Source organism: Meles meles, chromosome 7, assembly GCF_922984935.1.
Source record: "Meles meles chromosome 7, mMelMel3.1 paternal haplotype, whole genome shotgun sequence".
Classification (NCBI taxonomy): Eukaryota; Metazoa; Chordata; class Mammalia; order Carnivora; family Mustelidae; genus Meles; species Meles meles.
This window is the reverse complement of record NC_060072.1, coordinates 47,131,666-47,146,634: the sequence shown is the minus strand read 5'-3', so window position 1 is coordinate 47,146,634 and position 14,969 is coordinate 47,131,666. Positions and strand designations below refer to the sequence as shown.

Below are 14,969 nucleotides of genomic sequence, written 5' to 3'. Positions count from 1 at the left end.
GACCCTATACTTTCTTCTAGGAATTTCATATTTTCGGGTCTTACATTAACTTTAATTCATTTCACAAACAAATGAACTTAATTCATTTTGAATTAGTTTTTGTGAATGATGTCAGAGAGATCCAGTTTAATTCTTTTACATGTGCACATCCAATTATCTCAGTACATTTATTGAAAAGACTGTCCTTTCTACGTTGCACAGTCTTGACTTCCTTGTCAAAGAAACCCTGACATTTTTAAATGCAAATATCAACCCATAGCTCAGTAGGAGAGGCTTGACAAAATATTAATGTAGACCTTAAGCGGAAATCTCAGCTGTAAACCCCAAAAGTGTAAGTACATTGGGAAAGTGGTAGCCATCTAAATTGAGTTCTTTCCAGAACATCGAAGACCTGACATTCATTGCCTTTGCTAGGATTTTGCTCCTGGTCCCAGAACAAAAAATGTTCATGTTTTTTCACCTTTGTGAAAAAGAATGAATAGCGGACTTTGACCAAATAGACATTTCAGGAAGGATTTTAGGGCAGAGAACTTCATAGATTACGGAGTCATTCAGAACCGGGTTTAAATACAGAAACGCACTGACTCATTTAACAAGTTAAACAGTTGAGCAACTTATTTTTTTAGCCTCCCTGAACCTTGATTTCCTGATCTGCGAAGTGGGAATAATGATAATGTTCTCCATAAGGAAACTGCAAGAATTAAGTTAGCTAACACACATAAAGTCAGAGTCTAGCAACCAAAAAGTACTCCCCAAACAGCAAACACTTATTACTATATTTGAATATAATATGAATTCTAGCCATGAAAGTAGTGTTCATCTCACTTTAAAGGAAACATGTGCTCACATAAGGAGTTTCTAGGGTCAAAATTTGAAGACTGTCACAATTTTGTGACCTCAACAGCCTTTAATCCTATCATTTCAGAATTGTTGCAGATCTGTTGCCTTCAGACATATAGACAACCACTTCCTTTTTCTTTTTTTTTTTTAAAGATTTTACTGATTTATTTGAGAGAGAGCGCGCGCGCACACACACACACACACACACACACACACACACACACACAAGTAGGGGGGAGGGGCAGACAGAGAGGGAGAAGCAGGCTCCCCTCTGAGCAAGGAGCACGATGTGGGACTTGATCCCAGGACCCTGAGATCATGACCTGAGCAGAAGGCAGAGGCTTAAACGATGGAGCCACCCAAGTGCCCCTAGCTAGCCCCTTCTTACAGAGCTTGGCTCTCCTGAGAGCCTTACCTGTTCGCTCCTGGCTGAAGGAATGGTTTTCATACTTGCCGCTCCTTGTAGTTATGGTCACATTGTAGAGGCGGCCCGGAGTAAGGGAGCTGAAGGAACATTCGCTGACAGACTTGGCAATAACGAGGGACTGAACGACCCTGCTGCCATGAGAGAGCGTCACCACATAGTTATCCACGTCTCCTGGAGCCGGCAGCCAGGAAATGCTCAGGTAGTCATTGCGACCAGAATTGTTTACCGTCACTCCACTCACACTGGAAGGGACTGGGATTTAAAAAGGGAGAGAACATTTAAAAAAAGAAAGCACAGTCAGAAGTCTGGAGTCATCGGGCGCGGTCAGCAAAAACAGTGTGAACTCAGGAGATCTCGTCTGATTACCTAAGAGGTCAAGGACATGTGAGGATTTCACCTTAGCTTCTGGAAGCTGAGCGTTTTGGGATCAGCAAGGCTAACCCAAATAAAAATGCAAGGAGGTCTTTTGGGTGCCTCATAAATACAGGGATGCCACTACTGCATTTTTATGGCCTTGCTGTTTGCAAAGTATTTTAAGTGGAGGCATATTTATGTGAATGTGTCAGGAGGTTCCCTCTGCAGGAAAAGGAACAAACATAACAATCCAAATGAATCAGCTCGAACCAAACTCATCAATAAGCAAAGATGTTTGAAGGGAAAGATGAAGAACACCATACATTTCTAAAGAGCTTAGACTTTGGGATAGCTTTGATCTTCTTGTGATGAAGTTATTTATTCCTGGGGAGTCTAATAACCAGCAAGAGAGGCATTGTGTCTGCCCTTTATAAAGCATTTCCTGCCCTCTAGTGGCAAGAAATAAACCTAAAAGCCTGTCTTGAAAACAACAAATCTGGAGATTGACCCAACAGTGGGCAGAAGGAGCTATTGTGGGGATAGTGACCACTATCGTTTGCTTATTTTAATTGGGGTTTAGTGCCACAAACATTTATGGAGAACCTACCATTTGCCACAGATACAAAAATGGAAAAGATTGAATGCCTTCAAGGAGCTTCTTGGCTAGATGCAGTATGCAAATTAATCATTGTGGTATTGAGTAGTAGTTATATATGCATCAGAAATAAGCGTACAGTAGATAGTATTGCCAGCAATAAATATCAGAATAAAATCCTTTAGAGTATGTGAATGCACTACTGTTTTCCTCACTGGTTCACTGCTGCAGCTAAATATTTTCATATAATCATCAATATCCCTACCTCACATACAATGGACAGGATCCAGCTAGATGACCTCTGAGAATCCTTCTAATCTAATACGCTCTGATTTTGTGATTTAAGCTTCAGTCTCCTTTACACTTACAGGCACTTGTCCATCACCAAAATTTATAAATAGCACCATACTGAGGAGCTCTGCAAATGCTGTTCCATGTATCTGAACATTTCCTAGACATAAAGTTTAATCTTTCAGCCGTAATAGTTCTATATTGATGTCTTCCTCTCTCCCTCCCTTCCTCCTTCCCTTCCCTTTATTTAACAATCTGGACATCCCTTGGTTGCTCTCAGTAGAATTATGTTTGTTTTTCAAAACTGCTAGAAATATTTGCAACCACTAACATTTTATTAGAAAAGATACAATTATCAAATGTTTTGTCAAAAATACAAATTTGTAGTTATAAGAAAACAGATATAAAATTTGTTCTTCCTTTAGAACCAGCATTTTCCCAGGCTGGAACTAGATTTGTTAAGCATATCTGGTGGGAGGGCTTATTTATATGTTTCAACTCTGTGGAAATTGAAGTGAGTAAGAAAACCTTTCAAAACCTTTCAATTATTTCGGGACTGACCAACATTTCAGCAGTTTGAGTAGATGGCCATGATTATCAAGGCTTTAGCCATTGAATGTTTTACAATCAACCACATACAAAATTTACTAACCTAGGCATGTTTCAAAATCTCTAATTACTGAGTTTCTATAGTAGTATCCCATTTCCCCCTTTTCTCATGATAATGTCTGCACTCTTAATGTGTTTGAGTAAAATAACTCATGCTTCTATTTACTCATATTTTGCCCTCTCCTCAAAATCGTACGATCATTCTGCAAAGACCTGTCTTGTTTTTGTATACTTATACTTGTATATACTGTGGGTCAAATACCGATACCTCTGCTACAGTTAAAATAGAGGCATAAAAACAAAGCTCACTCATTTCAAGTGGTATTGGCAGCCAAACTATGTTAGCGTATCACAGTAAGTTGGAAAGCCCTTGACGTATTTTAAAATTTGGGAATTAGCCTGTGTGGCGGAATCTGACTAGTTGTTAAGCAAATGATTTCCTTTTCCTCTTGGACACACGCTAGGCTACATTTCCCAGTCTCCCCGGCAGTGAAATGTAGCCATTTAACTGTATTCCTGCCAGTGGAATGTGGCAGGGGAAGTGATGTGTCTACTTTCGGGTCTGATCATCTTCCCCACCCCATGACCTCTAGTCTCTGGGGAAATGGACAGAGTTCTGAGGACCTAGAGGAAGGAAGAGCCACAGATGGTAGAAGCCTGGATCTCTGGCTTACTGCTTGGGAAAGAACCAACCCCAGAGCTGTCTAATCAGAAATCTCCACACTGTCCCGTTGGATAAGCAGGAAATAAGTCAGTCTGATCTGACTAATACAACTGCAAGTCACTGGGAAATGGGTGCAAGGCCCTTCTCAACCCTCTCCTCAGCTTTCTTGTTGTTTCTCCTTCCTTACTCCAACAGGGATACATTGCGGTGTATTATCAGGGATGGATTAGAAGCTGGAGGCTTCAAGATGTAAGCTAATGGCAGAGCTAGAGCTAGAATCTAGGTCCTCTGATCCCAAGCTAAGCTTTTCCCCCACCCCCAATGACACTATCTTAACTGGGACATAAACATTAAGGAAATCATCAACTGAATGAGGGGATAAGCCTACGTGTCAAATGACTACTATGTTACCACAACGGTTTTTCTAGAAGTTCTGACACCTTTATGGGAGATTTTAGAAAATTCAGAATTTATTCTACCTACCCTCACTCAACCCTCAATTTCCATTCCTAGGAGAATTCCTATTCTCCATTTCCATTCCTAGGAGTATTGAAACCTGGTTTCTAGGAAAGTCAAAACTGGATCTGTTTTTGGGGTGCTTCAAAACATCCTAGAATATACTCTGGAGTTTCCATGTGCTCTTCTTACCTGTCCTTCCCTCCACCACCACTTGTCGGGATGAGATCCCGCCGCTTACTGTTGTCACCACCACAGAGTAGAGGCTGCCTGATTTGAGGGAGTGGAAGCTGTATCTGCTGGTCTCACTGGAGACACTTTCATTTTTGATGACCACGTTTTCATGGATCAGTAAGACTTGGTAGAATTCTATGTCTCCCAGGGCGTGAGTCCAGTTAGTAAACAGACTGCTCGTTGTTCCTTCGTTGGCCACATACAAGCTGGTCACTTGGGCAGGCACTGGAACACAGTAGACAAAGAGAAGAAGGGGAAAAAAAACCAACAACACAGATGACATTTAGCCACCCTAAGGAAGTATAGAAAAATGAGTCAAAAGTAGAGACAGTCTTAAAGATGCTAAAAATATACCTATATTTTTTTTGCTATAGACTCTCAACTCTATTTCCTGTGGCATATGGCAAACTACTCCCATACAGAAGCTGCTTATATGGGAAATCAAAATTGCTTCAGATCCACGGATGAGATAATGCTTACCTATTAAGTAGTTTTGAACTTACAGTTTCAATAATGAAAGAATGTTATTTTTTAATATTGTTTACTTTATGGGATTTTATCTGTCATGATCCCATGAGAACTGAGAGCCTCATTACCTACCTGAGCTGATGGTTGTTACGGGGTGGTATTGGGAAATCCCTTCCACCTGATGATTAGGTTGTACTTTGGAAAACTGGTTAATTCTTTGGCACATTCTCAAGAGCACCATTATTATTATACAGGAAGATGCTACAATAGTATACATTATATTATCCTATAAGAATAGTAATAATAATAATAATGATGATAACCATAACAACTAGTAGGGATAAATGAGTGATAACTATGTGCCAGTTATGGACTCAATGGTTTTTAGAAATTATATTATTTGATACTCATTCAAAAGTCTATAAATTTGACTTTGTTATTTCTCTTTGGAGGAAACCAAAGACATATGATGTAAATAACTTAGCCTATCTATTACCAGAGTGCTAACAAATAGTCATCTGGAGTCCAAAGCCTGATCTGCCTAAACTGTGAGCCTGTGTCCTTTTCCTAATTAGCAATTATTGTGATTTCTAATCTATCCATTAAAAAAACTCTTACATAGATCTTGAAGCTGGCACTTGATCAGTTATATCTTCTTTGTGCCTCTTCCCTGAATTATGGTAACTAAAAGGATTGGGACCTTGGCACAATCCTTCTTAGAAATTGTTGACTTTTGGATTAAGATACAAATATACTCATTAAAAAGACACTACTGTACGGGGATCAGAAAATTCAATTCTCATTCTAAATTTCACATGGAAAACAAAGGAATTAATACGAAATAATTTGGAAAAAGAAGAACAAAGTTGGAGGAGTAAAAACATCTGATCTAAAGACTTACTAGAAAGCTATAATAATGAAGGCAGTCTGATACCGACAAAAAGATAAACACATAGATCAATGGAACAGAAATCAGAATCCAGAAATAGAACAACACATATAGAGTCAATTGATTTTTTACAGAGATGTGAAGGCAATTTTGTGGAGGAAGAATAGTTTTCTTCAACAAATAGGGCTGGAATTATTAGTCGTCCATATACAAAGAAATAAACCTTAACCCAAATCTCACAGACATATAGAAATGAACTCAAGACGGATTGTGCACCTCAATTGAAAACCTAAAATTATAAAAGTTTTAGGGGAAAATCTTTGTGACTTCGTGTAAGGCAAAGATTTCTTCAATATGACACCAAAAGCATATCTGTGAAAAAAAAACTGATAAATTGGACACCAGAATTAAAAACCCATGATCTGCAAAATACACAAATAAATGAATCAAAAGACAAGCCACAGCCTGAGAGAAAGCATTTTAACACACATTTCTGACAATGGAATAATATCTGAAATATAAAGAATTCTCAAAATTCAATGATAAAAACAAACAACCCCACCAAAAAATGGACAAATATTTGAAAATATTTGAAAAGAGGATAAATGAATGGTAAATAAGCATGTGAAAAGTTGCTCAAAACTATTAGAAACTAGTGAAAGGTAAATTAAAACTACATGAGATACCACTACATGCTTATTAGAATGGTTAAAAAACAAAACAAAACACTTGTAATACCAAGGGCTGTTGAGATTATGGAGAAACTAATCTCATATATTGGTGGTGGGAATGTAACATTTTACAACCATTCTGGAAAGCAGTTTGGTAGTTTCTTACAAAGTTAAAAACACACTTACTATATGACCCAGCAATGTGAATGTCAGGAATGATGAAAATGATCTTAAGACTAAAAGAGTGTCTTGGACTTCCAGTTCCTACACAATAGTGGGCTGCATACCCCTAATAAACACAACTACATGTGTTGGATAAAATATAAAAATGTAAATACATGAGTGAGTTGTCAAGAATGTAAGGAATTCTCAGAGACTAAAAAGATAGGTAACCAGTTCACTGAAGCATACTTTCATCTTAAGGGCATCTTTCAAATACAAATTTAAACTTTGATCTGTGAAATTGGAGGTAAAGTGTAGGACTTTCCCAAACTAAGGAACCTCATAGGTGACTCTGCATATCATTGGATCCTGAAAGGTTACATTCTAAGTGTAAGTGAAATAAATATTCCCTCTCTGTTCCTCATATTGCCCCAGCATCCTTGGCACTGGGTGGAGAAAAATAATTATCACTGAGAATTCATAACCCTAGAACAGTTTCAGTGAGCTTGCAACCCTAATTCATAAAACTGGGTGATCAGAAAACCTCCAAGTTGACAGTTTAGATTAAAATAAGTCTGGGTTGATAGCAGTCCTGTGCACCTCAAAGAATCAAATGAAAAGAAAATTCTTTCTAAAACCCATCTGTAAACAAGGCCTCAAAGAATTCCCACAGAGTATGTTTCCAAGATATATGAGTTTACAGTGAAAAGTCACAACCCTTAAGAAGTAAAGCACCATGAGCAAAAGGCAGCAAACTCAGTAGACAACAGGATTGAACTTCTGAGGCTTTTAGATATTATAGTTATCAGATATAGAAGTTAAAATAAAAATGGTTTATTTGCTAGTGGCAATAAAGGAGGATAATGGAAATATGACTAAAGAGCAACAGAGCACAAAACTGATTTGGAAAGAGAGCCAAAAAGAATGCTTAAAAGTGAAGAAATAAACAAGTAAAATTTAAAACTCAATGGATGGATTTAAAAAAGATTAGACAGAGCTAAAGAAAGAATTTGAGAACTAAAACACAGGGCTGAGGAAATTATTCAGACTATAGCCCAGAGAGCAAATACAAGGAAAATATGAATATATATATATATATATATATATATATATATATTCATTATAGACTACTAGAAGGAGAATAGAAAGGGATTGGAGAAAAGGCAAGAGGTAATGTCAACGAAATAATGGCTGAGAATTTCCAGGGTTGATGAAAGATACTAATCTACAAGTACAGAAATAAATCATCATGATCTCAACCAAGATAGAGGCATCTATGTCTAAGTTATCACTGTAAACAACAGAACACTAAAGACAAAGAATAAATCTTAAAAGCAGTCATAGTAAACAGACTACCTGGAGAGAAACAGAAATTAGACTGATGTCTGACTTTTCAACAGCAAGAATAAATGCCAGATAGACTGCAATATCTTCAATGTGAGAAAATAATATCTTCAATGAGAGAAAATAACTTTCTTTCTTTCTTTCTTTCGAAAATAACTTTCAACATAGATTTGTAGCCCAGAGAAAATATCTTTCAAGTTTGAAAGCTACATAAAGACATACATAGAAAAACAAAAGTGTAAAGAGTTCATCCCTAAAAATGCTAATAAAGACACTTGGGGGCACCTGGGTGGCTCAGGTGGTTAAATGTCTGCTTATGACCCTCATGATCCTGGGGTTCTCGGATCAAACTCCACATCGGGCCCCCTGCTCATCAGGCTCTGTCTCCCTCTGCCCTTCCTCCACTCATAATTTCTCTCTCTCTCTCAAAAAATAAATAAAATCCTAAAAAAAAAAAAAAAAAAAAAAGGAAGAAGAAAGAAAGAAAGAAATTTGAGGACTCTTCTCCAAAATGAAGGAAAGTAATCTCAAATGGAACTTGTGAGATACAGAAGGAAAGATGAGAAGATAAGTGGTAATTTTTTGTGGGGTTAAGAAGGAGAGAAAAATAAAATACAGAACAATAATATATAAATTGGAAAAAGGGAGTCTTTAATGATGATTTTGCTTCCTATTTCACTGAGAGAAGAGCATTATCAAAGAATAATTGCCACCACTACATCTACTTACTGATATATTCATCCAATACTCTTTTTTTCTTCCAGCTGATCCTAAAGTTAAACTACTCATATTCCTTTCTAAAGCCAATTCCTTTACTTGTGCTCTAGATCCCACAGCTAGCTTACTCATAGAATAAGTAGAGCCATTCTTCCTCTCTCTTTATATCATCACCATTTCTTTCTCTGGAACATTCCTATGAGCATAAAACTTGTTATTCTTCTATCCTTAAATAAAATCCTCCTTTCAAACAGACCCTCTCTTTCAGATCATGCCCTATTTCTCTGCTTTCTTTCACAGCAAAATATCCTTGGAAAAGTTGCTCTCTGCTCTGCTTCCCTTTCAAAATAAAACCAAACAAATTAAAAAAACAAACAAAACAACTACCAAGAGTTGAAATAAGTGTAATAGAAAACAAACAATAGGAAACATTCATAAAACAATGACCAGTATATAATAGGCATTCAGTGAACATTTGTAATTCAAACATTAAACAATTCAGTAGTCAGGATACTTTTTAAAGTTTAAAATATTAAATATTAAGGTAATAAAAAATATTACCTGTTCTTCCTTTAGTTGAAGATGAATTTTTTAAGTCTCCACTAATATTGGTGACTGTAGCTACATATTTTCGTCCAGGCACCAGGTTAGTAAAAGTGAATTCTTTGGCATCTTTGGGGAGCGACTTGTGGATGAATAAGAGGTCTCTGTCAGCTAAGGAAATGATGTACTTCTCCCATTCTGCTACAGGGGTCTGCCACATGATGCCCAAAGAGGTTTCATTGGCATGTTTGACACGAAGCTGGAGGACAGCCAGGGGGACTAAGGAAAAAGCAATGGAGACTACGTCATTGACTTGCCTCAGAAACACTCAAGAATTTCTTAGAAAGCTGTTTTCTTCCACCCACAGGAGTGTTCCAGTTCAGTATTTCTTTTCTGGAAGTGTTTGAGCTCTTGGGGGGAGGGGGTGGAAGCTAATCTCAAAAATTGTGTGTGTGTTTTTAAAAGATTTTATTTTTAAGTAATCTCTACACACCCAACGTGGGGCTTGAACTCACAGCCAAGAGGTCAAGAGTTGCGTGCTTCACTGACTGAGTCAGCCGAGCACACCAAATTTTGTTTATATAACCTATCTAGAAAGGAGGATTCAAAAGAATACACTGGAAAATGCTTTCCTGGGTCATTTATTTTTGACCACATACTACCTCGAGTGTTTATTTCTTCATATGAATTCTATGATATGAAAATACTTAATTCAATCATATCATCCACAAAACCACTGAGAAAGGTCCACATTTGGCAATATAGATGAAATTAGGAGTATTTTTTACCCTGTTAGATTGGAAAGACAAAGTGCTTCCCTTTTTCTCCGGGTTCCCAACTTTCTCTGGAACATTTCTGGGAAGTGGACACCAATGTATCCATGAAAGGGAAAATAATAATAGTATAGCTGGCAAGCAAGAATAGTATCTGATTAATGGCTCCCATTATCCAAAGAACTGAAATTGTTTCCATTTCTCTAAAAGGTTTCATTACAATTTCTAGGACACATTGTTAAGAGTAAAGTACTAGCCCTATAAAACAATAGGGAAACAAAATTATGGAAGAACAAAGTGTGTAAAATTATATTGATTTCTACATTAAAGAAATTTTCTGTAAATTCCGTTCTGAGTCCTGAAATCTGTATCTTCCTTCTTTAATGTATTGAAATCAATTGGATTGTTACATCAAAGCCTACTTCAACTAACCTTACTCACCTAGAGGTACAGTTTAAGAAAAGTTCTTCTGATAATTATGCCAACTGCTGAGAGCCCCTACTGTTTCTTGACAGTATTCCAAGTTATTTGAGGTGAATGAGATAAAATATGGGAAAGGACATAGATCTTGTTCTGTAAAATGCTGAAATGAGCTTAGTTTAAGCTTAAATAGGCCTTTGATCATTATCTAAGGGATATTAATATTTAGAAAATGAAGATATGACTGGAGGACCCAGTTGGCAAGCTAAGGATATCTTGATCTTCTTCATTGACATTCTTCTAAGAAGAACATTGAATCAAAGTAGTTATTTCCCTATCATCAGGCAAGACTAAGAGAGAAGATATTTGAATTTCACTCCAAGTATGGAGTATTCCATGTCATAGGAATGTTGAGTTTGGAAGGACAATTCTCTTATTTGAAAGTTGAGCAAACAGTTTCAGAGAGGTTGTGACTTCCCCAAGGAATTATAGTGTAGTGGTGACGGAATACCAAGGCCCATGTCTTGGGATCCTCATTCTCTTCTACCCTAAAATCCAACTATATTCTACTTCCCTTTAACAGCCTTTCTTTGGACCATGAAATTCCCTCATTAGTCAACATTAGGTCAAAGCAATGGTTTTCTAACACTGACCACTAGTAACTATGTTCTTTTGTGGGAAGGATTCTCTGATTGTTTTCTTCTTATTCTTTTGGTGTTTAAAATGTCTTTCTTTTTATAAAATAATGGATTTATTAGTGGAAGCAATTTTTAATGTTCTAATTTGACAAAATTAAACATTACCAAAACTAATTCAGTCTAAAAGTCTATAATATCTCAAATTCAGGGAACATGGTTGGGGGGGGGGCAGGGGGAAGGCATTGACAGCTACCTGGGTTATTTGGGAGAGTGACTAAGTTAAGGTTCCAGCGTCATTAACACCTTTGTATTTGCTTACCTGTCCTGGCTTGGGAGCGCTTAGAATTCTTCAGATTTCCACTCTCAACAGTGACTTCTACTTCATATTGTCTTCCAGGTATGAGCCCCAAATCATCTATGGTGTAGAGTGTCTCCTCCTTTCCCACGGTGATGTTGAGCAGCACCGCAGAATCATTGAAGAACAGGATACGATACTGCTCCCAGTCTCCAGCAGGGGGCGACCAGCTCACTACTAGGGACCTTATCGAACCGTTGCTGTTTACCTCCAGGTTCCCAACTTTGTCTGGAACTAAACGGTGAAATGATGTCAAAAAGGAGATTCTAAAAACCAAAAGTAAGGATACTGATTCACTTTTCATGGGCAACAGCAGATAAGAGACCTAATAGCTGCAGTTCAAAACATTTCTATTTGTGGATTGCAAATGAGTATTCTTTCCTCATTTTGGAGACATCAGACACTCAAGAAATATATGCTAAAATCATCTTAATAATATATCAGTAATGGATCTTCTGTAACACTGTTAATAACCTAGCAATATGATCGCTATGTTTTATTGACTGCACACCAGCCCTAGAGACAACATTGATGTTGCCTCTAATGATGTTGACATTGACGGATGCGGTGTCTTTTGGTAGAGACACTGCATGTCGTGGTCATGAAAGAGTCCTTCCTTTATCAACTGACAAGATTAATCTTAATGCAAGGTAGCTCTGGTCTAATTATTCATTTGCTTAAAAGCATGCAAGGTCTCTCCGTTAACTATAGAATACAACGTCAAATCCTGGGTCTGGCATCTGTAGCTTTCCAAAATCAGACCCCATATCCTTCTGGTCTTAATTCTGACTAGTCCCTGCAGCCACCCACCCTGCTTCTGCACTCTCTCCCGTACTGGCCTCCAGGTGCATGTTCTGCAGACCTGTAAATATACTGGGCCCTTCTTCCTCCATGCCTTTGCTTATACTACTCCTTCCACCTCAAATGCCCTTCCCTCTTTGCCCTCTCCCCTTGCCAAGAGCCTCACAATTTTTAGGTCCAGTTAAAACCCATTTCCTCCAAGAAGTCTTTACTGGTCTTCTGAACAATAATTTTGCTTTCTTGTTTTTCTGACCATATGGCTCTTACTTGGAATCTCTAACAGCACAGAGAATGGGCCCTGGAATTAAACACTCTGGTTTAAATGCCAACCCCACCATTCACTGGCTAGATGACTGTGGACAAGTTATTTGAGCTCTCTGAATTATCTCTAAAATGATGATAATAACAGAACCTCTCTCCTGGTAATGGTATCAAGTGTTTGGTTAGTGTCTGATACGTGGTAACGCCAATGCAATTCCTCTTATTAAAGTATACTGTTTTTATTTTTTGTGTGTATAGTCTACACTTGTCTGATTAAAATATAACTTCCTTAAAAGCAATGGTTGGCAAGGTAAATATTTCAGGCTTTCCAGGCCACATATGGTCTCTGTCTCATATTTATCTTTCTTTTTCCCTTAAAAAAAAAAAAACCTTTTATATGTAAAAACCACTCTTAGCTTGGGGCTACACAAATACAGGTTACAGGCCATATTTGGCAAAGGGTGTAGTTTGGGGAACTCCGACATTTTAACAACTTCACAAACTCATAGCACAGTAATTTATACATAGAAGGCATTGGATAAATATTTAGTGACATAAATTAATAAAATAATTTGTGGAAAACATGGTTAAGTGCTAACTGGCTCTCACTATAGGAGTTAATCAGAAATATTTTATTCCTTAGTATCGAAGCTAATGCATTTACACTACTTAAGTGGTGTGACATGAAACAGCACAAGGCAGAGGCAGTTTATGCACACCATTCAGAAAGCACTCCAAACACATTTGCTTAAATAACTCAGATGAATGCAATTAACCTTCTGTTTCACTCTGTATAGGGGGCCCTGGCCCATGGGCAACCTCAGTCATGTAGACTACATTTCCCAAGTTGGAAAAGGAGTCTTCCTTATAACTTATTTTGTTCTAAGATGGATCAGAGAATGATCTGGGCAACCAAGGAATATTCTGGAGCCCTACACTCACCTGTTCTGCCCACTGCCATCTTCTGAGCAGACAATTCACCAGAGACAGAGCTGATGGTAACTTGATAAAGACGTCCAGGGGTTAAGTCTTTAAATTGGGTTTCAGTAACCTGGGGTGCTAATGTTCTGGATTCTTTGACAGTCCCTTGGTGAAACAGGGTAATGTTGTAGGAATCCACATTGCCAGAAGGTCTTTGCCACCTGACTTTTAGAGAGGTCAATGTGCCATCATTTGTCACCTTTAGATTTGAGACCTCCATGGGAGCTAAGTAGAAGAAAGGAAAAGATATTTTAACTCAGGACATAGTACCTGTCTTATTATGGCCAAATTTTGACCTGCATTTTAGTCCCTACAAGATTCACACCCTGCTCATAAGAAAACAACAACTTCACAAGCAAAAAGAATACTGCAAAATCAAAGAAAGGCTGTCTGACTAGTGGAAAGAGCATAAACATAGGAGTCAGGAGACTGGATTCTGGCTCAGACTCCGCCATTAGTCAGCTGGGCATCTCTGTCTATCTCACTGAGCCTAGGGATCCTTCCCAGCAAATGAGGTCTTGGAATGCTCAGAGAAGTCTGTCATCTGCCTGATTTCTTCCCACCTTTATGTAGTTAATGATAGCTAGTACATAATAAATAATAAATAGACTGGTCAACACACTGGCTATCACAAAATTTTGCATGCTAAAAAATTTTATCTTTCATATAAAATCATGATAAAGTTACAGCTCAAGAGTTGTGTCATTATTTCATCAAAAGAAAAAGGAAACAAGATGAAACCAGAGGGGACACAAACCATAAGAAATTCTTATCTCAGGAAACAAACTGAGGGTCCCTGGAGGGGAGGGGATTGGAGGGATGGGGTAGCTGGGTGATGGGGTGATGGACACTGGGAAGGGTATGTGCTATGGTGAGTGCTGTGAATTCTGTAAGACTGATGAGTCACAGACCTGCACCCCTGAAGCAAATAATACATTATATGTTAATTTAAAAAAAGAAAAAGAAAATGATTACAAAAGAAAGACACTTCAGTGACTATTTCTTCTACCTCTTGGCTATGTCACAATTTTGGGCTTCACTAATAGCAAAATAAAAATATTTCACTTTAAAAATGGGCACAGCACACTGCTTTGCATAGGCCAGTGAGAAGTGTAAATTTCCCTTGCTATACATAAAGAAGTCTTAAGATATAAGGTACTTTTTAGGTGCCTGGATGGCTCAGTCAGTTAAGCATCTGCCTTCAGCTCAGGTCATGTTCCCAGGGTCCTGGGATCAAGCCCCACACTGGGATCCCTGATCAATGAGGAGTCTGCTTTTCTCTCTCTCCCTCTAATCCTCCACGCCGTTCATGCTCGCTTTCTCTCAAGTAAATAAGTTATTAAAAAAAAAAAAAGATATAAGGTACTTAAAAAAAAGATATTATTTTTAAGCAGTCTCTATAACCAAGATGGGGCTTAAATTCACAACCCTGAGATCAAGAGTCACGTATTCCAACATCTGAGCCATCCAGGTGCC

The 14,969-nt window shown here is 37.9% G+C and overlaps 1 protein-coding gene across 2 annotated transcripts in view; it reads right to left on the bottom strand.

The window, feature by feature from the left end:
- PTPRB (protein tyrosine phosphatase receptor type B) overlaps window positions 1-14,969 on the bottom strand; it is a 114,206-nt gene that overhangs the window by 53,803 nt on the left and 45,434 nt on the right. For both annotated transcript variants that reach the window (XM_046013980.1, XM_046013981.1), the window contains 5 exons: window positions 13,455-13,718; window positions 11,415-11,684; window positions 9,283-9,543; window positions 4,429-4,695; window positions 1,256-1,519 (listed from right to left, as the gene is read on the bottom strand). In XM_046013980.1, coding sequence (XP_045869936.1) covers window positions 1,256-1,519; window positions 4,429-4,695; window positions 9,283-9,543; window positions 11,415-11,684; window positions 13,455-13,718 — 1,326 coding nt within the window. The remainder of the gene's footprint in view (window positions 1-1,255; window positions 1,520-4,428; window positions 4,696-9,282; window positions 9,544-11,414; window positions 11,685-13,454; window positions 13,719-14,969) is intronic.